General features: G+C 50.3%; 1 protein-coding gene across 1 annotated transcript; it reads left to right on the top strand.

Moving 5' to 3' along the window:
• The first annotated feature begins 155 nt into the window (after positions 1 to 155).
• On the top strand, positions 156 to 25,704 carry HGD (homogentisate 1,2-dioxygenase). Its single transcript, XM_050895392.1, has 14 exons — positions 156 to 170; positions 5,652 to 5,723; positions 8,272 to 8,360; positions 10,100 to 10,205; positions 14,138 to 14,197; positions 14,671 to 14,762; positions 15,424 to 15,458; positions 16,617 to 16,696; positions 16,827 to 16,926; positions 19,285 to 19,409; positions 20,019 to 20,123; positions 21,321 to 21,447; positions 24,776 to 24,957; positions 25,573 to 25,704. The coding sequence occupies exons 1-14, from the start codon at positions 156 to 158 to the stop codon at positions 25,702 to 25,704; spliced, it is 1,320 nt and encodes a 439-aa protein (XP_050751349.1).

Raw genomic sequence — 25,704 nt, 5'->3', positions numbered from 1 at the left:
GAAAACTGCCTTGGACTTTCTCACTCCCAGCATTGTCAGCCTGCCACCAGCTCGGCTCAGTCGACCGGCTAGCAGGCTTTGCTTGGCAGGCTGCTTCGGCCAGATACCTGCTTGGGGTTTGTGTCTGCTCCAAGAGGAGGAGGACCAGGAGGAGGATGACGGGCTTGCAGGTAAGGGGTCGGGTGCCTGTGACCCACCAGTGCTGGCTGCGGTCACCCCTCTTCAGCTGGCACCGATTTTTTGGCATCTGTTTCATTTTAATGTGCCCCTCTTCCACGTTTCAAGGTGCGTTTTTAAAGCTCTCTCCTGGGAAAAAGGATTTTGCTGCGTTTCATCTATAAATAGGCTTTTCTCTCCTTCTTCTCCTCCTTTGGAAACCATTCTTGGTCAGGCTGTCCCAGCACAGGACCTCTTCATTGCGGGATTTGTCCTTCCCCCACCCTCCGCGCGCACCCCTCCTCCTGCCCCGGCTGCCAGGGGGGTGTTTCTCCCTCAGCCTATGAAATCTGGCTGGCAACATCTGCCCAGATGTTGCAACCCTGGCTGCCATCTTCCCCGGCAGCCCAGGGGAGCAGCGGGTCCATTCCGGGGCAGTTTCTCATTACCCCTCGCAGGGCATGCTGGCACAGCAGGGCTCTGGCCGTGCCCTCCTCTCCAAGCCCCAGCGGGGCAGCCAGCAGGACCTTTCCCTGCCGCCGTTTGCCAGAGCACGGGGGAGTTTTGGGAGAAGGGTGGGATGTGGTGGGTTTATGGCTTATGCATAGGAACACAAGACTCGCAATCCTGAATCTCATCAGCACCTCGCCGTTGTTGGGGGGGGGCCAGCTGCCCCGGGGCCATCGGGGTGCCTGAGTAATGCTGCAGCAGGCAGGAGCAGCAAGGGATCACCCCAGGACAAGGTGGGTCTCAAGAGCTTGTGCAGGACCATCACGTTTCTCCCCAGGCTCCGGGGCTGTCATTGTTACTAAGCCTTCTCCTAGCTCTGGATATGCCTGAGATATATATGTATGTGCTCCTTCACGACCTTCTGCGATGTTCATTATTTTACATAGTGGTCTTACAGGTCTTCTTATTCATCTCTGAAGAGTCCTGTCTCCTCATACAGTAAAATTTCTCCATGCCTCTTCCTTGCCTGTCCCTGACACCCCTCAGCTCTCACCATCCTCTTTCAGCAGCAGGGCAGCCTTGCCCCTGTACCACTCCGGATGAGTGGCCAACTGTTTTCTGTCATGGCTGTGACAGCATCTCCCATGTCCATCTTCGACTCGTTCCTAGCAGACCCTAATACCTTGTTGGCCGGTGTGACTGTGGCTTCAGGTTGAGCACAGGTCTGCCCGGAGCTGGCCACAGGAACAGGCTGCTCTGCCAGCATGTCCTCTCCAAGACGTCATATACATCCGTACCCCATCATCACCTCTCCCCACCCCACCTTCTCCTGGCATCTTTCCTCCAAAACTGTTGCTTCACCCTTCCTCTCCGCTCCTCCCGGCATCCGTCCCTCTCTTCCCTCCTCCACTGAGTGCCCTGACCCACCCTGGAGCTGGGCAGGTCCTTTCAGGAAGGGTCTGGCCCTGGACCATCCCCAGCACTTTTGGAGCAGAGGGTTGGCGAGACGCTGGGGAGATGGCAGCTCCTGCTGGGGATATTGGCCCTGCAGCTCTGTGGCAGCACCAGGGCAGATCTCCGGTTTGGGTGCTTTGATTTTACCCCGGAAAGAGGCTGCGGAGCCCCACACAGAGGGTGAAAGACCTGCTCTGCTCGTTGCCCCAAATGTTCATGTCTGTGTTTCTGCGGGTTTGTGTTAGACGCTCCGATGTTGACTGGAGTGAGCTGATACAAAGTGTATCAGCCTTTTGTCTAGAGATGAATGTTGTTTTTCTGTGTCCTGCAGCAGGAGCTGATAGAGAAATGTATTATGCAGCATTTGAAGAAGGGCCTTAATTATTTTGTAGTCTATGTGTTCAGACTTCAAATGTGTTTTTCCCATGCCTGCTGTCTAATCCGGTGAACAAAAGGTTATGGTTTATAGGTCAGAGCACAACACCCATTGCGAGCACTCTGCTTTGCATCCCAGTTATTCCAATCAATGAGCTTTGCTGAATTTTTTATGCTGTGCTGGGCTTTTATCTCTCCCATTTTATTGAAAAACGACAAAACAAAAACCAAAGTGGAGTCAGATGAATTCCTAAGATCCCGTTTGCATAAAAAGCTACAGGATCTCAAACAAAATAACAACAACCGTAATTAAAAGCAGAAGTGAAAACAAAGGACCACAGAGAACTTTTTGGTTTACAGAGAAACCACCAGCCCAACTACCAGAATAGTTCCCATCAACCTACCCGACCTGGAGTTACTCACAATGTGGCTAGGAACCGTGGAGGCCAGGCAGGGACCTAAAGGGAGGTCGCTTTGGACTAAAAACCCGTTGCCGTGCCATGGAGAAGAAGGGTTGGTTTCCATCTGTCCAGATTTTTTCACCCAGGAAGGATGCTCTGGTGCGGGTGCCGAGCGGGCAGAAAGGGGTCATTTCTCCTGGCTCAGGGCCACCCTGGGCAATGCAAACTGAGAGGTGGGAGGGGGGCTCGGAGGATCAGCAGGGCGAAGGGCCGTGGTGTGCGTGGCCCTTGCGCCATTGCTCCTGACTGACCTGCATTGGCAGGGTCCCCGCGCGGTGCTCCACAGTCCTGGAGCACAACGCCTCCGATGCACGCGGGGAGCTGGTGTGGCACAGCTATTTTTGGCAGCCCAAGTAGTGTTTGACACTGACCTCTAAGGGCATGGAGAGGAGAGAAGCCTCTCTGAGGTCTGCCACAGGGAAACACAAAAAGACCCGAGTGAATGAGAAAAGCCACACCGAACATCCAGGCAAAGCCTTGGAGCCACACTCAGGGTGATAAATTACCAGTAGGACGACGTCTCCCCTCCCGCGGCTGCAGTCCTGCCAATGTCTTTTTTTCAGCCCTTGATGCAGTTACCTGAGGATTATTTTTTTTTTTCTTGGCAAGGAAGAATTTATTTGCCCAAACAATGATGCAGCAGCTTCTGCCTGCACTCTCTGGGCAGCAAGGTGATGCCACCCTCTCCCTAACACCGCCTCTTCCCCAACTCAGCTCCCCTGCCCCAGACTGCCCAGCCTCCTGCCTCACTGGGCAATGACCAGCAGCTCTGCAGCCCCTAGTGATGCACAGCCGAGGAAGGCAGTGGCTCTCCGTCCAGCCCGGTGGGAAGCTGCCTGCATTGCTGTGCTCAGGAGCCAGCTGCCTGCTCGGGGCTGGCGAGGTACCGTGCAGCACCAGCGCGGGCATGGAGCAGCTGCCGGCACGAGGTGCTTGCTGCTGAGTTGGTTTTCTTTCCTTCCTCCATCCTAGCAAGAAGAAGCAAAGGGGCTTTTGGGGATGTGGATGGGTAGGCCAGCTGCGCAGGTCACTGGCTTTTTAGCCTGAAGGACGGGGGATGGATTTCTCACAGCAAAACCTCTCTGCCTCCTTCCCCCTCATCCCAGCACCGTGGCAGGGGGCTGCGGGGGAGCGCACGCTGGTTACCAGATACGCAAGCCCACTGAAGAACCACAAACCATCCCCTCCCAGCTCTCCACCAGCTTAACCAAGCATTTTACAGGTGGTGCCCAGCAGAGCAATCTGCACATTGCATTAACCCTCTCCTTGCTGTGCTAATGGCAGAGCCTGCTGGGCCTTGCTGGCTATGCCTCCAAGAAAATCAGCATGTCCCCTTCCTCCTCTTCCCCCTTTCCTCCCCTTTTCAGCAAGGCTGCCCTGCAGGCAAATGCTCCCACCACCTTTATGTTGCTGGTAGAGGAGGATGCAGTGCAGAGGTCTCAGTTAATTCTGGAACTGCTGCAGTCCCATCAGATATTGCTGCATTTCCGTTTAAAAGAGGGGAGGGAAAAAAAAAGGAAAAAAAAAAAAAGAAAGAAATGATCCAGTACAATACATTTGCCAAGGCTGCTTAGGTGACCTGCTGCTTTGCATATTAATATGGTTCTTGCAGAACCCAGTGGAGAGCAGAGTCCTAGCGATGTACATTCGTTTGTAAGAAGCAGAGAAACATCTTCCCCGAACCGACAGAAACCAAGATGTTTTCAGGTTCAGGCTAAGCAGGGCTTCCAGCCAGCCTGGCTCCCCCTGGCAATGGGCTTTTCTTACAGGTCGCTGAAAGGTGCCGGAGGAAAGCACATGGTTTGTCAGGAGGCTTCAGGTTTGCTCTCTGAGTGTCTGCTACACTGCGAAATTTCTAGGGGGGCTGCAAATTGCCCAAGGCTGAGAACCCCTGGGGGAAATAATCCAGGCACTATAATAATATAATAAACCAGGTATAGGGGATTTGTCGCTCCACCTTGGTGTCAGACCTCTGCCTCCCGGGGTGTCGCACCGCACCGAGGGAGGGTGCCTGCCGCTTGCCGGGGTTTCTCAGCGCTGGAGCCCCCAGGCAGCTGCTGGGGTGCAGCAGCATTGCAGTGCCGCAGCCACTCCGTCGCAGCAAGCATGCACGTGTCAGCCAAGGGTTGGGACTTCTGGGCTTCGCCATCCCAGCGCTGCTGTGTGAAGGCAGACAAGTAGCCTGGCTACTCTTGCAGGTGATAGAGGGGAGCATTAATATTTAACTCTCTCCCCAGGCCACGGAGCTGAACCATTGATTGCTGCCAAAACACGTCTGCGTTCACGCAGAGTTCAACAGAGTTGCTTCATGCCTTTCTGTAGGATCTGAAGGGACTGTATTTACCTTTCTGTCAGTGCAAAGCTAAGGTCTCTGTTATATCTGCTTCCCTTGTGTGTCTCAGGTTTACTGTGGGGCTTTTCTCAGTGCCACAAAGCTGGGAGCCGCATCCTCCGGGGTCCTGTGGCTTTTAGCCACGCTCAGACCACAGCAGCTGCAGGCAGGGCAGGCATGGGAGGGCATGCAGGTCTGTTCCATCCATGGGTCTCTCGGGCATACATTGCCCTAGAAAACCAGATTATCACCTGGTAATGGATTAATTCTTGCTTACTACCATGGTGGACAGTTCACACTCAACTGGGCAATACTTATTTAGGGCAAATCAGTGACATGGTTTAAGTCCTAGCCAAGCTTCCCCTCCTCCCTCATCCCAGCTACATCCTGACCTTTTTCTTGATGGTCATGGGGATGTATTGCAAGAAACCGACAACCAAACGGCTCCCAGCTTCGATCCCTGAGTATCCAAGGACTCAGTGCACAAATTTGCAAAGCAGTCTGCAGATTTTGGAACATCCACGAATCAAGCGAAGTCAGATTTAACTTGGATGGTGCTAGCACGCCTCCATAATGTTGGTGCGCAGTTCTTCCTATACATCACCCTGTTGTTCTTGAGCCTGACTGTATATGTGATATTTGGCTTATTTTTCAAGTGCCTTCATGGTGCAGAATGTGGTCAAAATAGACATGCAGATTTAGCAGAAGTGTCTGTGTTTCCCAGTCCACCACACAGTTAGCTAATGAAGCGAACCCAGGAGCTGTGAAAATGGTTTGTGGCAATATGCAAGTGGATCACTTGAGAAAGTCTTAATGCATACAAAGAGCCTGGAAAAATGCATGGGGAAGCAATGCATGGGTTGTTTGGAGAGGTTTTGCTTGCGTTTTCGAAACACTGATGAGCTGTGTGGTTTATTTTATAGTACATGTCGGGATTTGGAAACGAACATGTTTCTGAGGATCCACGCTGTCCAGGAGCTTTACCGGAGGGACAGGTACTGAGTTTTTTTAAAGTGCTTTATTAAAATGACATGGAATAGAGTGAATATCTGTTCCCTGGGCTTCTTTTCATCTTAACGTGTTTTTTTTCTCTGTGCCATCACAAAAGTCTCCAGGAACCTTCTTTATGCAGGACTGGAATAATAAGATGCTGGCAAAAATCAGAATTAAAGATTTCCATTCATACTTTTTATTTTTAAGTTACTTGTGAGCTTCCAAGTTTCACTTTGGGGGTTAAGACTTGCCTAAATTACCTCTGCTCAACAGCAGGTTTTTTTCCAAAAGGAGTCTGCAATACAAGTGGCTCAGCCACACTGAGAAGGAAGCCATCAGCTCTGGAATAAACCGGAGCAGAAGTTTGAACCTTGGCGGAGAGACATGCTCATGCAGGAGAGGTGGCTTTTGGAATTTCTGTAGGAATTGGGTTCAGTGAAGCTGACTTATAAGCCTTTGGCAGAGCAGCACCTTCTTTGTAGGGAGGGGACATGAGTACCTGTAGTAATAAATCGACAGATTCATTCTTAAAAGTAAGTAACTTCTGAACATGTTTGATGAAAATAAATAAATTATGTTGGATCGTTCTGTTTTAAAGAAAGGAATTGTGACCCATGTGATGCTAGCCACTCGGTCTGCAGAGGCAAGACCAAAACCCTGAAGAATTAAAGCTCTCTCATCTCCTTTGCCCTGGTCTCCTTTACACCAGCACACGTTTTGAGGCTGACTGTGCGCTCCCTTGGATCTCCTGTAATCCCTTGGACTTGGATGGCAGCATTTTATGCTCAGTCAATGACATCCCTTGGTGCTCCTCTCCATCCTCTGTGCAAAGAGGCCAGCAGAATTAAGGTCAAATGGGGAGGTCACCCTTCGCTTTTCCTGAGTTTTCTGGACCTCCTCAGTTCTGATGTTTTACACGTTGTGTGCCAGTGTGGAGAGTAACAAACAACACAAGGACACGTTAAATGCATGTATATGTCCTCTAGGTCTGTATTGCAGCCTACAGCGTGCCCACAAGAAAGACAAACTGCTGTGCTGGATCAGACTGATGGCTCAGCTGGTGCAGCGTCTTGTTTCTGAGACCGGCTATAGCAGATGGGTGGAGAAAAAATGTAAGAAAGAGGCACCTTAAAACTGGGAGATCGATAGTGGTGGCTGCTGGTCTGAACAGGCAGTGGGCTGTGGTGGATGTGCTCCTCGTGATTTCCCAGAGCAGCACCGCTTTCCAGAGGAGGAGGACCCCTCCAGCTCCTGGCTGAGGTACTCTCATCTGGACAGAGTTTGGATTCGGTGTCAAAAGAGTTAACAGAAAAATCTGAAAACGAGTTAGACAAAAAAAATCTCCAGTCCCAGGAGTGGATCCTTTCTCCTCTGCAGTATTTATAAGACTGGCATCTGCAGTAGTGCTGGCTAAGATAAAAATGACAAGGGCTATTGATCCCCCTGCTTCACTGCATACCCATACCGACAAGATGGAGTTTGAGGGCTGGAAGCTACGTGCTTTATGAGAGCTTTACCTCTTCCTTCTGCCCACCTGTCAGGGCAGTGTTTGATACCGTGTGGATGGCTGATCTGCTCAGCCACAGCAGGATGACAGGATGCTAAACTAGACCTTGCAGGAGGGAGATGGGATAGCAAATGGTGTATGACTGTCCCACCGGGGTATTTCCTGCAGTTCTTGGATGCCTTTACTTCTTGTTGATCTCAAACAAATAGATGCTGGCCTACTTAGATCAAAATGTTTAGTTTCTGTTCTCTGAAAAGGAGGAATCTGTCCTTCAATTATGAACTCACAAGGGCTGCTAAACCTCTGCTAGTCGTACCCACGCCTCTGCAAAGGGGAAAGTGCCACCTTTGTACTCCAAAGGAGGACTGTCACTGTGCAGAAGCCCTGCAGAAAAGCAAAGGCTCCCACACAGGTCACTCCCGCTCTTGGGCAGCAAACAACAGTGGCAGGAGGAAGCAGCACGCCACCGAAACGCCTGCTCTGGGCACCCCTCCCCTGGGCAGAGGGCAGGAGAAGAAGGGGGCATTTAGTGCGTAGGAGGGAAGAAGCAAAGGTGCAGCTGCTGTGAGTTTTTATCAGCCCTCTGGAAAGCCAGGCAGACGTGATGCTCTGAGGCAACCCCTCTCAATACTTGGTCTCAAAAAAATTTGTGCATAATAATGGTCTGCTTTGCAGTCTGTAAGCGTTGGGAATAATCCTCTTTTTCCTGACATTCCTGTTACTGACCCTACCAAGCACTAACCCTTGCAGCTTGCTCTAGCAGCAGTCGTGTTGCCTCAATGGCTGTGCCGACTCCTTAGGGCACTTGTGTGGCCTCTTGCATGTGGGAATGGGGTTTGGGGTTTGGCTGGTACCCACAGGGCACCCAGCCTCATTGGAGCAAGAAGATACGACTACCAGGGCTGATGCACAGACTCAGGAGCACAGTCCAACCCACGGCATTGGGGTGCCGGGCGCCCGCTGCGATGCTCTGCTGGGGGCTCCAGAGCTAAATCCCGTGCCGCTGCTTCTCACTCCTTCTTTTTCCTTCTCCTCCCATTCAGAATAACCCGCAAGTCTGCCCGTATGGCCTGTATGCTGAACAGCTCTCGGGCTCTGCCTTCACCTGTCCCCGGCCCACGAACAAGCGAAGGTACCGTGACCCCCGGCAGCGGGCAGGTGATGTGGGGCACTTGCAGCAAGCATCGGGTAGCAATGGAGAGGCTGCCTCTGTGCAACCAGTGCTTTCTGCGAGCCCAGGCGGGTGAAAAAACTCCGCTGTGCACTCGGAGAGGGGCAAGGGCAGACAACCACGGGAGAGGGAGAGGGAGAGGAAAAGCTTCAGTGGGGCGAGTTGGTTACAAAAATGCTGAGAAAGGGAGTGTCGAGGTGGGAAAGAAAGTGGTTTTCTGAGCGAGGCAAGGAAGGGGAGGGGATGTTCATGGGGGCCAGATGGTCCTGAGTGGGTTGTGTGTCTGTGTGAAACAACCTCCAGGTCTCAGCCCTGATGCTACTGCGAAAACGTCGCCGCTGCGACTGGCACTGGTAGGCACCTGATGGACAGTGTCAAAACCAAGCCTCTGAGCAGGACTCTTTCCTCCTCCTAAGGGATGTTCCTGCATGCTGGCCAGGGCTGGTGAGGCACTAGCTCAGGCTGTACCCATTTTGGGGCTGGCCAGGGGCTCAGACCAGTGCCAGGCACCCAGCACGCTGCTTACCACCTCATGTTTCCAGCAGTGCTGGGGACAGCTTGTTCCAGCCAGCAGCAAACGTCCCAGAACTCTGTCCCGGTCATCGTGCTCTGGCCATGACCAGATTGCAGAAGATGGGTTTCTCATTTTGCTTCTCCCACGGCGTCTTTTCTGTCCCTTCTGTTGTTCGTCCAAATGAAAGGCAAATGCATCATCTGAGCTGCCTAGCAGAGCTCTGCTCTCCGGGCTGGTGCCAGCTCGCGGTGTGCGTGGGAAAGGGATGAATCATTGTTTGCTGCACGAAGATGTCCTTGATGGAAATTTTCCAGCTCTCAGGGGAGAGCTCCCTCCTCCCCTCTCCCACCCACCCAAACTGCAACCACCGCTGTTAACACATCAAAGGCATTGGCAGCCCTGCCTAGCTCAGGCTTTCCTGATTACCTCTGCTCTCCTGCCTGATTAAAAGCCCAGCTTGGGGCTTGGCTGCACCTGTGCATGGTGTGCGGATGCTGGCCGTGGCTGCTGGAGCAGCAGGGGCTGCAGCCACGGACACAGCAGGCAGCAAGGAAGGAGAGTGATGGTCCCAGGCAGTGATGGAGGTATGGGGGACCTCCTACAGCAGTAGGAAGCATCATCCCACATAAAACTCTGACCTTCGCTGCATGGGCTTGCTGGTAGTCCTATGGGCATGGCCAGCCAGGCATAGGATGCTACTTTCAGTAATCCATCCAAATTCAGATACTGGCTGTGACCTTCTGTCTCCTGAAAGCTCCTCTGTAGTTTCAGTTAGATACTGTGCTCGTCCCTGTCTTGTCTGAGCTGCTTTGTAGCTGTGTTCAAATAGGCTTTTTTTCCACCTCAGAGATTGCTATATTTCAGCCAGACATAAAGCTGTATCTTTATTTTTTATATACATATATATGTGTTTGTGTGAATGTAAACATATGTAATTGTATGTAAACACATATATAGACATTTACCTACAAATAACAGCCTAAATTTCTATTTAGAGCCTATAATAAAAAGCCATCTCTCTGGAAGTCTCTGGCTGTGAGCTGGTGTTTGATATTTAGTACACCTTTTGGTCCAGTTGCCAGCAGTGTAAATGTTATTCATGCCTTTAGGAGCTTAATCAGCCGGCAGCCACCCAGAGGGTTTAACCTCTTCCCCAGGCTAATCCAGGTCTCTTCCCTCTTTGTAGCTGGCTGTATCGGATCCTACCTTCAGTCTGCCACAAACCCTTCAAACCTTTTGAGGAGGGCCACTTGACACACAACTGGGATGAAGCTGAGCCTGACCCCAACCAGGTAACCGTGCCGGAAAGAGCCCTGGTCCTGCCAGGAGGACAGTTAAATATTAAGCTAACCAGGGGTGCAAAGGCGCTGAGCTGCAAGAGGTCTGAGGAGAGCCATAGGGAGCTGGGGGTCTGGCCAACACAGGAGCTGGGTCCTGACTGCCACCCATTATTCCTCACCTATGGGTCATCCAAGGAAGGACAGCCCTCGATGCGATGCTTGTTGCTTCCCACCTCAATGGATGCTTGTGCTGCTTCCCAGCACGGCCACAGTGTCACAGGGTTTGGTCTGTGCTATCTAGCATCTCCCTCAGGGACTCCTGTTGGCCACCTCTCAGGCTGCTGTCTCTTCCTTTTCAGTGTCCCCCATGAAAGGCTCATCATGACCCAGCCCAGCAGGCAGAGCAGCAGCGTGTCTCTGCCATCCATCCCCTCCTTCCCTGCGCTTTTGGAGAGGCTGCTGGCTGCCAGCCTGTTTCTCTGCAGCCCTCGTGGGAAGTCAGGCTTCATTCTGGAGAGTCACGCAGAGACATGGCATTTGTCTTCCTCTGTTACAGCCTTACCATCATCCTTAATCATGATTTCTTCCCTGTCAGCCCCAGAACATTTGGTTTTGCTAATCTGACTCTCTCCACCTGCCGTTCTCCTCTCAACATCGTCTCATGGTCATCAGTTTTTACTCCTCTCAGGTTTTGCCCTTTGATGCATCATCATTAGCTAATTTCAGCTTCCTGGCAGCCTCACCATTTGTCTAAATACTTTCCCAGTTCTGCTGGAATATGTTTTCTAGCCACTGATCGAGGAGTGGTGACAGGCTCGTCTTTACATGCCTTTGGTGCTCCTTCCCAGATGAAGCTCCAGTGACTTCTGTTACCACCTCACCCATACCTGATGCCCTTTCGCAGCCCGCACCTACCATTACGGTTATTCATGATTATGGTAACTGCAAGATGCCTGGCTCTCAAGCATCTCTAGCCATTTATGTGTCGTACATCTTTTACCTAAGGGAACAGCAACGAAGCTCCCGCCCACTCTCTCACCACTTTCAATGGCAATCATCAAACCCAGAGGGGTTATTTCCTAGCAGTAAGTGGGAGTCATCTTCCTGCTTTCCTTCTCATCCTCTCTGAAGCAGAGCCAGAGACCAGGTTCAGTTTGTTGGACAAGACCGACTCTTCCCTGCGGTGCTTTGTGTTTCGCCCAGCTCACTTAAGCTTTCCCAATCGTCATCCATCTAAAAGGATGGCCATATGGAGGCACCTTATGCAAAGCCCATTGAAGTCAATGGGAAAAAATATCCTTTAACGTTGCCCAAAGACAATGGCAGAATTATAGAAGGCACAGGGGACAAAACAGAAAAGGGGACAAAGGTGATGAAAAAATACGGAGTGGCATCTGTGCAAGAAATGCTGAAACAGAAGAACGCTCTCCAGCCTGAAACAGAGATGACCAAGGGAAGCTATGATTGAGAGGCAGGGAGAAAATGAATACCAATAACAAATGTCATGTTAAAAAAAAAAAATGCATAAACTGTGGAACTTCTTGCCAGAGGATGCAGGTGGATTCAAAAACTGATTGGACAAACCTTGGGGAGATAAAATCTATAAAGTAATAGTAAGCACAGAGGTGCTGTATCAGGAGGCTCACGGATCATACAGCAGGGAAACAACACTAAAAGCTTCCCCATTTTAAGCACCTGGCGCTGGCTGCCGCTGGCTGTCTTGGACTTCTCTGCTGGCTCAGGGCGCTCGTTCTTCTCTTCTTGCATCGATGAAACCCAAATGTAGCAGAGACGCGCCGGACGAACGGCACGCAGAGCCGGGCAGTGGCTTTGCAGTTTGCAAGTGATTTGGAGGAGAGGGGCCAGACACCGTTTTCAGTTGTGACCGGCGGGCTGGATGACAAACTGATTTCCTGCTCTCCTTGTCCCACAGGAATGACAACTGTGGAGGTGTCCACAGGAACCAAAGTGAAAACGAAGCTGTTATGCAGGAACTGCACTATACTTATTACTTCATCTGTAGACTTACTGTCATCTTCCATATTCCTCAGTGAGAAAATTTGCTTCCCTTTAGACCATCTTTATACCTGACATTTATTTATCTTCTTTTGCCTGTTCTCCCTCCCTCTTTCTCTCTCCCCCTGGTCTTCAGGGTCTTCTCTCTTTGTCCCTCTGCATGTCCTTTCTGTCAGTATTTCCCAATGGTTTCTGTCAACTGGGTCCCAATTCCCAACCCTGAAGGCTTAAAACGATCATTAGAGGAACAGTTCACATTGAGATGCCACTGCTGGCCTTCACAGCTGCCATGAAATGAATGGGAGCCAGGGAAGGTCCCGCTGCTGGGGGTGGCAGCAGGCTCTGAAGGACCTTCTGACCATGCTTTGCATTGGCTCTGGTTCATGTCTGGAAGGCTGTCTTGGAAACCAAAGGAAAACATGCTTTAAAGAAGTCTGAAAGCAAAACCTGAGGTTCAGCACTATCTTACTGGCTCATCTGTGAGGTGTCAATAGCTCGCAAGGGTCACATCTGATCTGCTGGCGGGTGCGTTTGGTGTCTCCATCCAGAACACGCAGCTTCTCCAGCAGCCTCTTCCCCTCCACCCGGCACCCCAGCAGCGTGACCTTGAGCAGGCACCGGCATGGAGCCACCCAGGTCTCCTGGGGAGGAAAACATGCCTCTGCCCAGCAGCGAACGGGATGGGGGAGGAAGGGACGAGGGATGGATCCAACCCAGGCAACCCAGGGCTGCTGTGAGGCTGTGGTGGTGGGATGTCCTCGGGAAGTAGATGACTTCAGAGAGCAGAGCGGAGAGGGCAAAGCTGTGGGGCCAGGCCTGGGGTGCAGCTGATTAATTAGCAATGAGCCCCTGCTTCGCTCAGCTTTACTGGCAGATGCACTCGCTGGGCACAGTTGCCTGTTTCCTTCTGAGGCCGGCTCTCCAGGAGAGCCTGACAAGTCGCCTGGGCACCCACATTTTGATTTGGGTTTGGAAAACTTCCATGAGGCTTGGAGGAATTTAATATCTTTGTATCCCTTTCAAATTTAGCTGAAATTTCACATAGTTCAAAGTTTTGGGGAGCAGCAGGCACAGACACAGAGTCCCATAAACTCTGTTTCCTCAGGGCACCAGCCTAAGAACATGTTAAGAACCGCCAGGCCTGGTAGCTAAAAGCCAGAAAATGTTCTCGTGGATGCCCAGAGTCACAGGCACTTTCATCTGGGGTCAAGCGTATCGATGCAGAGGATATACCTGGCAGCTGGCCACATCAACATCCTCCCAAATTTGAGTGTTTGGGCTGGTCTGTACTGAACCCCCCTCAGTGAGGGGCTCTCAGCCACAGCACCTTGTTCCCAAGAGCTGCAAAGACCCTTAACATGATATTAGCAGTAATAAATACTTCGGACTCCTCTGGCACCTTCTGCCTGAGGATCTTGACAAGCTTTGCAAGAAGTAATTAGTGCTGCTCGCAGCTCCCACTCACGCAGGTAGAGATATTTCTGCTTTGGATGTGGGGAAAATGAGGTGGAGCAAACAGGAGTGTTATGCTCAGGTCATGGAGGGAGTGAATCATCCAGCGCAGAGTGGAGCACAGGACTGTAACAATTTGGCTGTGAAAAGCCAGCTCATCTGAATTTCTTTGCTCTCAACAGTGTTGTTAGTAATAGAGGAAGAGACAGCTTCTAAATAGGATTTTTTTTTTAACCTTGGCACTACACAGGCCTGCCAATTATTTTACAAAATTATGATTAAAAAGGGAAAAAGCTCCATAAATCAAAAGAAAACTGTAAACCAAATTAAGCAAGGCAAAGAGGAAAGAGAAAGCTACCTCAGCTAGCAGAGGGCAGGGAAGCAAGGGCGGCGGGGGTCTGCTTTCTTTTGAATTGCCACCGTTTACATTATAACCACTGGCATCGCTTTCTTGCTTTTTGTTTGCCGCAATCTAGCTGCGATGGAAACCTTTCGAGATCCCAAAAGCCCCTCAGAATAAGCTGGACTTTGTGAGCGTAAGTCGGGGGGCCAGGGCATCGGGGCATCTTCCATCTCTGCTCCCCCTTGGGGGGTAGTGGGGCACACAGGATGCTCAGCATTGGGCCAGCAGCACCAGTTTTGACACCACTGGGCTTGCAGAGCATCCATGGGAGGGGGGAGGATCCCAGATTTCAACCAACTGACAGTGGACTTGATTTTCTTCATTGCCTTTCAGGGAACTCTTCCAAAAAAAAGCCCCAGCCCCCAGCTCTCCCCAGTCCCTGGGCTGGCAAACGCCAGCTTACATGGATTTTTAAGAAACCCTTAATATATTAAAGAAAAGTCAACACATTTGGCAAAAGGCCATACATGGAAAGGCTGGTAGCGGTACAGGAAGCGGGGAGAGGGGATGAGCCCCAGCAAGGGGGTGGGATGAGGGGAGGAAAGTTGGGCTGGCCCCTGCCCCGCTGCCTGCCACTCACTCCTGGTGCTTTGGGTTTGCCCGTAGGGACTGCACACCTTGTGCGGTGCCGGTGAGCCCAGAGGACGCAATGGCATCGCCGTCCATATTTTTGTCTGCAACACCTCCATGCTTGACAGGTCAGTGACTGCTACACTGGAGGCTCGGGCTGCCCCAAGCTGGCTGCCTGCACAGGTACGTCTGTCGCCGCTGTGCTTGAGTCCAGCTGCTCCCAGCATCGCTGTCTTCATGCCCCTGTGTTCCTGTGTGCACAGGCGAAGGCGTTCACAGCGTCCATGGCAGGTGTTTGTGAAGCAGGTTGTGCTCCATGGCCAAGCACTGGGGGAGTGGGTGGGGAGCCACCAAGGGAAGGAGGGAGCTGGACATGGGGATGCAGCAAGAGGGAATGTGTTGGATCCAGGTGCTCTCGTCCCAGGGACCGGAGCTGCTCCTCAGAGGTCAACACGCACGCAGCCTCTGATGGGCATTGCTACGCCCTGCAGTGGCTCATGGGGGAAGTCAGCCCCGCTCCCCAGTTTACAACGCCTGATGCACCCATGGCCACAAAGGTAGGGACCTGGCAGACATCCTGCTTCCAGGCCAGCCACATTAAACCTCCCTGCCTCCTCTGCACTGGCCAGTCTATTGCATTCACTGACCTGCAAGTAGCATTTCTGGTGCTGAAGGGGAGACATCTGCCACGTCAATCTCCCAGCTCAAAACTCCCCAGCTGTGGTCGTGGTGTATGCAAGCGCCTGGGGCTTACAGCACCTTGACCTTCCTGTTCTCCTTTTTCTTTAGATGCCTTTACAATTCAGATGGCGACTTCCTGATTGGTGAGTTGATGCTTTGGCTTTTCCTTTCCCCCATGAGGGTCTACCTGGGTTGCCACCTGCCTGCCTCTTTGTTCTTCCAGAGCCTTGGGCCCTACAGCCAAGATTTAGAGGAGAGGGTTGGCTTCACCCTCATGCCATCTAGATTTGGTGGTCTGGCACCAGCTGGGCTGTTGGGCGGGTTGAGCCAGACCTCAGTTTTGGTTTTGAGCGGTGACCCAGCTTCCTTGGCATGGTGCTCAGGGATCGTTTCCCAGTGCTCCCCAGACTGGTATTAGGCACACCACAGGCAGAGATTTTCTGGAAAACATAAACCTCAGGATTTCTGAATAGCTTACAGCTAGATGCCTTCGTTGCTTCGGTCCAAGAGTATTTGGCACGGCAGCTTAGCTCCTGCGCTGCGCCAGCCTCAGGCAACCAGACTGCCATGATGAGTGTTGAGGTTGGCACATAAAGTGCGTACATGCAGAAAAATATTCTGAGCAGTATCAGAAGTCTGATATTTGCTTGTATCTTTCTTGACCAAGGGACAGAAATGCCTTCGGGTCACCAACAGAAACATTTCTCCCATTAAATAGCTATTAAATTGTTCTCACTTACCTCCCTCAGTATTGTGAAGTAAAAGTGCCAGGGCAGGTTTTGTAAATCTGCTAGTTTTTCAAGTCAAAATGTGAGCTCTCCTGCGCCAGGACAGTCATGGAAAATAATGCGGACATTAGTGAAGCATCGCTTCTACCCTCAGGAAGCAGGGAGAATTAGTTATTCCCAGACACACTGCCACAGTCATGACCAAGATGGGTACGTGCACCGTTTTACGTGAAGATCATGAGACAGACGGGTATGGCCCCAAATATACTAAGTCCCATTTATTTGGTCTGTGGCACAAACCCTACGTCAAGGGACCACGAGGTCATGGATGGCCTAACCTCACGCAGGTACCTGCTGTGATGTGAGGGCCATGGGGCTGGTCTGGAAGCTCTCCCTCCAGTGTGGGCATCTCTGCTGCAAGGCTCTGCATGGGACATGGAGCCCAGTCCCATTGTGAAGCAGGGTCAGAAAGGGCCCCTTGCTCCTCCTTGGAGCCTGGGTGCTCTGGGGGGACAGAGAAGGTGGCAATCACCATGTTGCTTCAGCTATTCTGCCTGCATTTTGTTTCCACAGTGCCCCAGCAAGGGAAACTGCTCATCACAACTGAGTTTGGGAAGATGCTAGTGGAGCCCAATGAAATCTGTGTCATCCAGGTAAGGGCTGACTGTGCCTTTGCCTGTGGCTCAGAGCCTGACATTGGAGCAAGCCAGCTCCTGCATTCAGCTGTTCATGGTTTGTCAGCAAAGTCCTGGGAGGATCCTAGTATCTTCCTTTATTTTCCAGCAAGGAATGCGTTTCAGTGTGGAGGTGTTTGGAGAGACCAGAGGCTACATCCTGGAGGTGTATGGGGCACACTTCGAGCTGCCTGACCTGGGACCCATCGGTAACAATCTCCCATCAGACCTACAGTGAATTTCATAGGGACAGGCACGAATTGCAAGCCCAAATCCATCCTTTTATATCCTATGTAATAGATCCTCCCATGCACATGCTCCTTCACAAAGATGCTTTCCATCCCAGCACTGTTATTCCCCAGCAGAGCAAGCATCCCCCCCCCAAATGTGACAGCCCAGTCGTCCTGAGATTCCCCCGGCACTGAAGGTACCATTTCTCTACCACCCCCTTTTCCACTTTCTCTCTTCCCTTCTGGTCTGGGAGTCCCCATCTGCTGGCTCTGAACCTGTTCCTACCAGAAGAAGCTCAAAAGGCCATCATCACGGATGCCTCTTACTTACAAATATAGCATAAACTGGAGTGATAGGAGAGAATTTACCCAGTAAAAGGGAAGGCAGATTTCAGAGGCAACAGACATACTTGAAGCCCCATTTTAGATTTAATCAAGTGGGTTTTTTCCCCCCACCTCTGTTAACAGAGGCACCTTAGAGCTCTAAAGCCTAGAGTGCCTTAGTGTCAGAAGCTGTTCCCCTTGGAGAATTAGAAATCAATAAAATGAGCAGCACAGGACTCGAATCAGCAACACATTCGCATCTCTGTGTTGTGCTGCCAGGGCGGATCTGCTTTCACTGAGCACAGGTCTAGCTCTCATAAATCACAGATCCTCTCTGCCAGCTGCCTCCTGGTCTGTGCAATGTCACAGATTGCGAAGGCACGGCCTCTTGCTGACAAAGATATTGCGAGGGTGCACGGCATCTGAAGCCCTGCCGTCCCCACTGTGATTTCCTAGCAGGCTTTCTGGAGGTGCTCAGCTCACGTTATTTCACCTTCCTTATCCCTGGAGTACTTGCCTCCAAACGTTTCCTGCTGAGAAAAACACCTCCTGGTTACAGCTACTAAGATTGTCTTGGGGAACGGAAGTGAAACTTCCCTTGTAACAGCTAAAATAACTACAAAACTGGTACCGATAGCTCTCCACTTTCAGACAGGTGTTTTGGGGCTGGTTGTTCTTCATTTTAGATTGCCTTTTTTCCCACACACCCCCCCAGACTGGGCTTGTTTTATAGCTCTCAGTAAGATCTAAAAGACTGGCCATGCTTCAAGTAAACTGACTAGGTATTATCAATCAGTAACAAGCTTGGCGTGGCCCACCTGCATTCAGAGGGCCTTTGCAAACATCTCATACCGGTGGTGAAACTGAGGCCAGTCATTCCTGCAGTGGGGAACCAGTCCAATCTCCAGCCATTTAACGGGAACCTGCTTGAGCATGTCTCCCGTGTGACATGTGCTGCACACCTCTTTCTGCATCAAGCCTACAGTGATGCTTCAGCAGCTTTCCTTTCAGCCAGCTGAGGTTACCTGCCTTCACCCACTTCTTGTGCCCTGTGCCTGCTCCACTTGATTATTGATATTGTTGCCCCAGCCTGTTTGTAACAAGTTTTCCCATTAGCTAGTTTTTCATACGCTGTTGGAATGGGGTGGGTTTTTTCAGTCTCCAGAAGGCAGGAATCTATTATAATGTTTACTTTCTGGAGAAAAAGAAAACGAGTGCACTTGCCTGTAAACCTTTTCAGGAGGTGGTAATTGTAAGAGCTCCTCTTCTCACCACCTACCCGCCTTCCCCTCAGAGACCAAGATCCTTTGTATTTCAGTCTTACTTTATTGTAACTTCACTTTTCACTTGAAAAAATGACAGCTGGAGAAAAGCACTGACTGTTAAACCTCAGCAGCAGGTAGTAATGTCTGCAATTTTATCCAAGAAACTCAAAAACACTTCATAACAATAATACTAATGAGAAGAAGAAGAATACTTTAGCATCCATACGGTGCTTTACACTTTGAAAATGCACTCCTCATGCTAACCAACCCCTCAGTATGCCCAGAGTCTGTAGGTATCACTAGCCCTTATTTTATTACTGTTTTTGCAAGCATTCAGAAATGTATTTGGCCCCCTCATGACATGCCTCCTAACTTCTGCATGGCTAAAAGTGTCCAACCAGCAGGATGTCCAGGAACAGAGAGCAATCCACCCTCCATTTTTTGCTTAATTCGTAGTTGTTACATGCCTTTAATTGAGGATGCCACACTAATCTTGTTCAGACAGGGAACTGGGGGAGACCTGTCTTAGTCACGTAAGGGGAGCATGGACTTAAACACTAGGACGTATTACAATTACCTGCTCGTAGGAGCACAAGAAGTACATGACTATTTCAGCTTTCGTGGTGGGCCAAGAAGCAGTAAGGTCATTCAAAATGCAGAAGGGCACCCACGAAGCGAAGAAATTGCACCAGCCTCTCACTTTTCTTGCAGCTTGCCCAAAGAGCTCCAGCATCTCTTTCTTGCGCAGGAGCCAACGGCCTGGCCAACCCGCGTGACTTCTTGGTGCCTGTCGCATGGTACGAGGACCGCCAAGTGCCCGGGGGCTACACGGTGATCAGCAAGTACCAGGGCAAGCTGTTTGCAGCCCAGCAGGTGAGGATGCCCTGGGAGAACAGGTAACACTGAAGCACAGCGACTGGCAGTGTATGGCCTGGAATACACAACTCAGTAGCGTGCGTGTAGTCTCAGGAGGTCCTCCTGGGTTAAGTGGAGCAGGACTGAGCCCTTGCCTTGTTGGGTCGTTCATCTTCCCGGCTGAGGCTCCTCAGTCTGGAAAAAAGTGTTTGTGAAGACTTGGTTAGACCAAAGACTCAATGATGGTCTTTTTGCCTTGCTGCTTCCACATGTCTATAGTGACAGAGTAGAAAAGAGGAGCTGTAGCTGCTGCGAAAAGCCAGGGTTTCCTTACCTGAGAGGCAGTGTTGCAGCTGGCCTTCGTCAAGCGCTGCCTGGGCACTTGAAAGCCCTTAGAGACCAAACCCCAGAGGGAGGGCTGAGGCTCACCATGTGGAAATGCTGAGCAAAACCACGTCCTCGCAATGTCAGGCTGTGCCTAAAGGGCTTCGTGCTCCAGGCTGCTGGGTGTACCTCTCACCAGCATTAAACCCATTTTTAATTTGAGAAAGAAAGAGCAGTGCCCTGCGTATGTGCAGCAAGTTGGAAGGTTGTGTATGGTAACCCTCTGTCTCTTTGCTTTCGTAGGATTTCTCCCCTTTCAATGTTGTAGCCTGGCATGGGAACTACACGCCATACAAATACCATCTGGAAAAATTCATGGTCATTAATTCTGTTGCTTTTGACCACGCGGTAAGTTCTGGAGCTGGGCAAGGCAGAGCAATGCTGCGTGGATACCGTACCGTCCAAACTCACCCTGAGCTCCAGGGGCTCAGCGCCTGTTAAAAAATATGCTGTGCTTTAAGAAACCGTGTGAAATCTCTTGCGCTGCTTTCCCTGGGCCCAAACCAAGCTCTTGTAGAGAAAGACAACCTCCTTTGTGGTACAAAGACATAACTGGAGGTTGATCAGCTTCTTAAACAGCTTTATGCAGCTTAGCATAGAATTTCTGCGCCCTGGAGGAGAGCTGAATACTGAAGCCAACACACACCGTGCAACTCAGCAAAAAGACTTTTGCTTCAAATTCTTTCCTTGTTTTATTTCTTGCAATTGCACAGACTCCTTCCCCTGGTTCCTCTCAGCCCAGCACTGAAATTTGTTCGAAGAGCTGGCAGCTTTCATTGCAATAATTTCTAGATCTTATCGAAAATAACTAAAGCCAAAACTAATGTGAGCAGCTCTTCTAAAAAGGAAACCAGCCCAGTGGGAGAGGTGCCCGCAGTGATGCCATCTCTTGGTGCTGCTTCTGCAAGTGGGCGTGCAAGGAGACTGGAGCATTTCTAGTGAGACAACCAACAGAATGTATTGTTTAAACTCCAGAAAAACCTGCCAGGAGAAGGATGGTTTTGGGATCAAAGCCCAGAAAATCACTTTACTGGACTAGAGACTTCAAAAATCCTTGAAGCAAGCCACAATTTGTCTGCAATTTGTTCTCCCTGTTTGTAAACTAACAGGGCTGTGAGGCTAAATGCCTCCAGCAGAATGTTCCAGTCCTCTGTAACCGGCTAAGGCAGAGGTACGGTTTCATGGTAGGAGGAGTGCCAGAGACTGCTCCTGGAATTACAGTACCCTGTCTTGCGGGGCTGTCCCTCCCCTGCATCTGCATCGCCGGCTCTGGGGGCATCGTGGCTGGGGTGGGAAAGGCTCTCCAAAGCTGCTCAAAGGAAGAACCATCCAGTCCCATCTCTTGTCCCCCGACGTTCAGCATGGGATCAAGATGCTGGGTGCTGTCACACAGGGTCACAAATCTCATCCACACCATCAGGTGCAGGTGGTAAAAGTGTTTAGGCAAGGGAGAGGCTGTATCAGTCAGGTTTACTGGCTGGATGACCTGAGCAGACAGCTCTGAGCCCTGCTCTGTTTCATCCCTTTTTGCTTTGCTTTTTTCAGGATCCTTCTATCTTCACTGTCCTGACAGCCAAGTCGACCCGTCCTGGAGTGGCACTCGCCGACTTTGTCATATTCCCCCCGCGATGGGGGGTAGCTAACAACACCTTCCGGCCGCCATACTACCACCGTACGTCTGCTCTTTGTTGGTTGTGCTTGAGTACAGGACTGCAGGAAAAAAACAAGCCTCCATTTATTGGAGAGCACGCACAGGGAAGAAGCAGTCTGATTTGTTGCCCTTGGCACAGTTAGAGTCAGCTTCTTGGAGTCAGTCAGCCCTCCCTGGAAAATGAACAAACCCAAAGATGTTCCTATTTAGAGCACCTCAGGAAAATTCAGAGGTGATGGGCTGGTTGTGTCTGCATAGATGGATGCATCTGTACTCAAGGGGGTGCCACACAGACCAGGTGCATATCGAACTTGGCATTGCACAAATGCGTCAGAAATTGTCCTGTCATCCAGCCATGAATTGCTTAATATCTCATCAGAGTACATAGATAAGGAACAGGAGAAAGGAAAATGTGGTATCACAAGCGGTGAGAAGCACAGAGGGATGTAGAGCTGCCCAAGGCCACTCATAGGGTGAGATCAGAGTTACAGCAAAGGAATGAATTGGCTTTCCTGAGCCCTTCTTCGCCACCTGCACAGTGATGGAGGTACCTCTGGCATTTAAGCCAGAGATCAGGAGCTCGGCTCCTCCTCAGGCAGAGAGCTGATGATGTTTTGGGGATTTTGTTGCCATCACCAGAGGTGGTTTCTTTTTGGCAGTTTTTTGGCTTTGTCTTGGCAGAGCATGGCCACATGTTGCATTGAACAGGTGGTGTTAGAAATCCAGTTCCCCACATGGGACTGCCCTTCCAGGGTGGGGATGAGGCCCCCTCCTCCATGAGACTGAGGGGGAAAGCTTGCCCATCGTGCACCCCTTCTGTCAACAGCTAAATGGCCCCATCTCAGAAGCTATGACCAAGGTCACGCTATGGTCACTTTGGAGTGCTGAGAGGCTTTCTGCACACTTACTAACCACAGTTTAATAGCCAGCTCCTCCTGCTACTTAGACATATTTCCAAGCATCTTCAGGGCTGGCAGAATTAGTGGCACTTGCAAGCACAGTAGGCAGCTGTGCAGCCAGCCATCTGAGTAAATCCCACAGGCAAAGTCCTGCCCTGTCATTCTGCCTTCATTTGCAGTAATGAGTGTGACATGGAAACATGTCTCCTGACCGGCTGGGATAGTGCCAAGTCACTTTTATTAGACCCTAGGAGGTGAGACACACTGCCAGTTAACCACGATTAAGTTGCTGCTCATCAGCAGAGCTGTGCTAACTTTCCATGGATGCATTGTGAGCCGTAACAAACGTGAAGTTGTTCAACCTTGCTTCGTCTGTGGTAAAAGACAGCTGAAGTAACTCTCATTCTCTTGTCCATGTCATGATCTAAGAGTACCCATGCAGACAGCTACCACAGCTACTCACTTGACCACCTTGGCCATAGCCTTGAGCACTGAATTCATGACGAGCAGGCTGGTTGTCTACTCTATCCCAGCCATGGAGGGGTAGAGCTTGAGTGGGTAAGGCAGACATAGCAACAGTCAGTTACCAAGACACTGCGCACGTTAGTTCCCTCTGAAATTAGTGCCACGATGAGAATCTTGTACCATTAAGAGGTGTAACAGGACAGAGCAACTCTGGGGTAGGAGTAGCACAAGTTCAGTGCTGCTGAACTCTCTTCTCTCCAAATATTTTACAAGAGGCCTATTTAGTTTGCCAGCAACCCCCTGTTGCCTCCTCTTCTCAGGTGCAGTGGAAAGCATGTGTTCAGAGAATTTTGGTGCACTCAGGTTTTCGTCTTGCATTAGCTTTGCCCCAAGTATAAATATAGCAATGGTGGTCCAAAAATATTCTTCCTAGACACCATAACAATTTCACATACAAAGGTGGCTGTGCAGCTCATAAATATTGACTTCTCTTGGTGTTCTGGTTTTGGTTAAACCATGACACTTGGTTACCTTTCTACACCCTTGGAGGCTGTGAATTACTCCTAGGGTCTTTGGACCACAGGTTGAAAAATGTCTGATGCAGTTTTTATACTATGGGCATATATTGCATCTGTGTCTGAGAGAGTACTTGTGTGATTCTCATTACGGTGGGACCTAATATCTAATGGCCACTAAGGGATTTTAACTTCACAACACCCTGCTTGTAGAAGACACCGCTATTTTACTGATAGGGAATAGGAAATCTGCGAACGAATAAGAAACTCAACTCAGCTCATCTCTTAAGTCCCAGCCTGGTTTCCTGCTCCCCTGCCCATTCTTCCTAAGCAATAAGTCCTGTTGCAGACACGTTGGCAATCCAGCTCTTAGGGTCTGTACAGCAATCTGAATGTGCCAAGTGCAGTCCATGAGCAGGTTCAATGAAAAGCCCGTAACAATCCAGTCTTACATGAGACACTGACAACTTGAAATGAAAATTAATGAATGTTTGCATACATATATAGGCCAACTCTGCTTTGAGCTAAATTAGTTTTGTTGGTAAACATTTCAGACCCTGGATTGTACTTAACGAAGACCAAACTAGTGGTTATAAAGGGCTATATATAACATAGCTACAGAAGCGTGTCCTGGTTTTGCAAAAACCTACTGCTAAGCAGCAAGTTGCCACATTGTTTAGTCACATCAGGTCTACTAAAGCTGAAAGCTTAGCACGGCAGCTGTTAAAGAAGTACTTCCTTTACAGGGAGCAAAACTCAGTAAGTACTGAATGATTACATATAGCCATCCTTATCTAAGTTAGTGGTACATTACTCCATTGGTTTCAGAGGGTCTACTTAAAGTATTCTTCCTCAGGAAACGACAGAATTTGGCTCCTTGTCTTTGGGCATACAGTGGCTCTTGAGAAATAGGTAGATAATGCATGAATCAAAAGCATAAGGTACTGAAGCACCTGGCTGGATTGGAGGTGGTAGAAGAATATTGAACAAAATGATTTCATGCTTATAACCTGGAACAGCAGACCAGGATCTCTCACCAGACTGTTGGCCAGGTATTTTGTGCCTGTAACACAGGGATGATTATACAGAACTTCCTTTCCAGCACTTTAAGATCTCTAATCCAAGTCTGTAAATATCAGGTTACACCCTGCAGTCCATATGCAGGTGTAGTACTTACACAGCTCAAGGTGGTAGGAAAAGCACCTAGGTAGGTCTACCAACATCAATGCACCTTCATTAGGGAGCTCTGTTTCTGAATCCAGATAATTCAGAGTGGAGTAAAACCTGTACAGCTTTACAAGCATCGCCTGTAGGATCCCCAATGTCCTCTCATGTGACACCCTGCTTAGGAACCTCCCCTCCACCCACTGCCTGGCCCGGCTTAGCTTGCGGGTTTCAAGGAGCTCACAGCCCAGCTGTGATGCCTCCCAATCACACTGCGCTGCAACCTCTTCTCTATGCCTCCTGCAGGGAACTGCATGAGTGAGTTCATGGGGCTCATCAAAGGCCACTACGAAGCAAAGGAGGAAGGCTTCCAGCCTGGAGGGGCCAGCTTGCACAGCATGATGACTCCTCACGGGCCAGATGCTGACTGTTTTGAGAAGGCGAGCAAAGCCAAGCTGGAGCCTGAGAGGGTTGCAGAAGGGACCATGGTAAGGAGCCAAGGGAGCTAGTAAGATTTTGAAAACAGCATGGCATAGCGCCACTGTGCCACTCTCAAAGTACAGCCTAGCTTCTTGCTGGCAAGTTGGAAAAGTACTTGGACCAAACTGCTGCAGCATTCACTTCCTTTACTGATCAGCACCATCCAACTCCCAGGAGCTCCCCTGGAGACACGAGATGCCAGGCAGCTTTTATCATCTGCCCACATAAATTGTTGCCTGAGCAGGAAGCAAGGAACTTTTATGTTGATTAATTTAATTTTTGTCTTAGCCTATGGACACAGAAGCGAAACCCTTGACTGTCCTCCTTTCTCCACCCCCTAAAATCTAACGATGATCATCAACAGACCTTGAACTAGGGCTTTTGGAAGAACCTGGCTTTCCTGGGCATGCAGGGAGTCCAAAGTCACTCCTGAGACCTGGTTAATACCAGCAGTGCAATGCCAGCCCTGAAGAGCTTTCTCCCCCTGGGTCGATCAGGCTGGAGGCAGAACTTGGCAGTGCTGGACCATGTGTACAACTCCTGTTTGTGGTAGAGCAGAGCCACCTTGCCTGGATTTAAACTCAGGCTTTCTTGCCCTAACCTACCTTCCCTCTTCCCAACAGGCCTTCATGTTCGAATCGTCCCTCAGTCTCGCTGTCACCAAATGGGGCCTCCAGACCTGCAACCGCCTAGATAAAAACTACTACAAGTGCTGGGAACCTCTGAAAAGCCATTTCAACCCTAAGTGCAAGTAA

The sequence above is a fragment of the Gymnogyps californianus genome, chromosome 1 (genome assembly GCF_018139145.2).
Source record: "Gymnogyps californianus isolate 813 chromosome 1, ASM1813914v2, whole genome shotgun sequence".
In the NCBI taxonomy this organism is placed as follows: domain Eukaryota; kingdom Metazoa; phylum Chordata; class Aves; order Accipitriformes; family Cathartidae; genus Gymnogyps; species Gymnogyps californianus.
The sequence above is the reverse complement of the archived record's forward strand: the minus strand, read 5'-3'. Positions and strand labels throughout refer to the sequence as shown.

Coding starts and splice junctions, on each gene's coding strand:
- HGD (XM_050895392.1), top strand. Junction 19,410..20,018: donor AGCTGTTTGCAGCCCAGCAG/GTGAGGATGCCC, acceptor TTGCTTTCGTAG/GATTTCTCCCCTTTCAATGT. Junction 21,448..24,775: donor CCGGCCGCCATACTACCACC/GTACGTCTGCTC, acceptor TGCCTCCTGCAG/GGAACTGCATGAGTGAGTTC.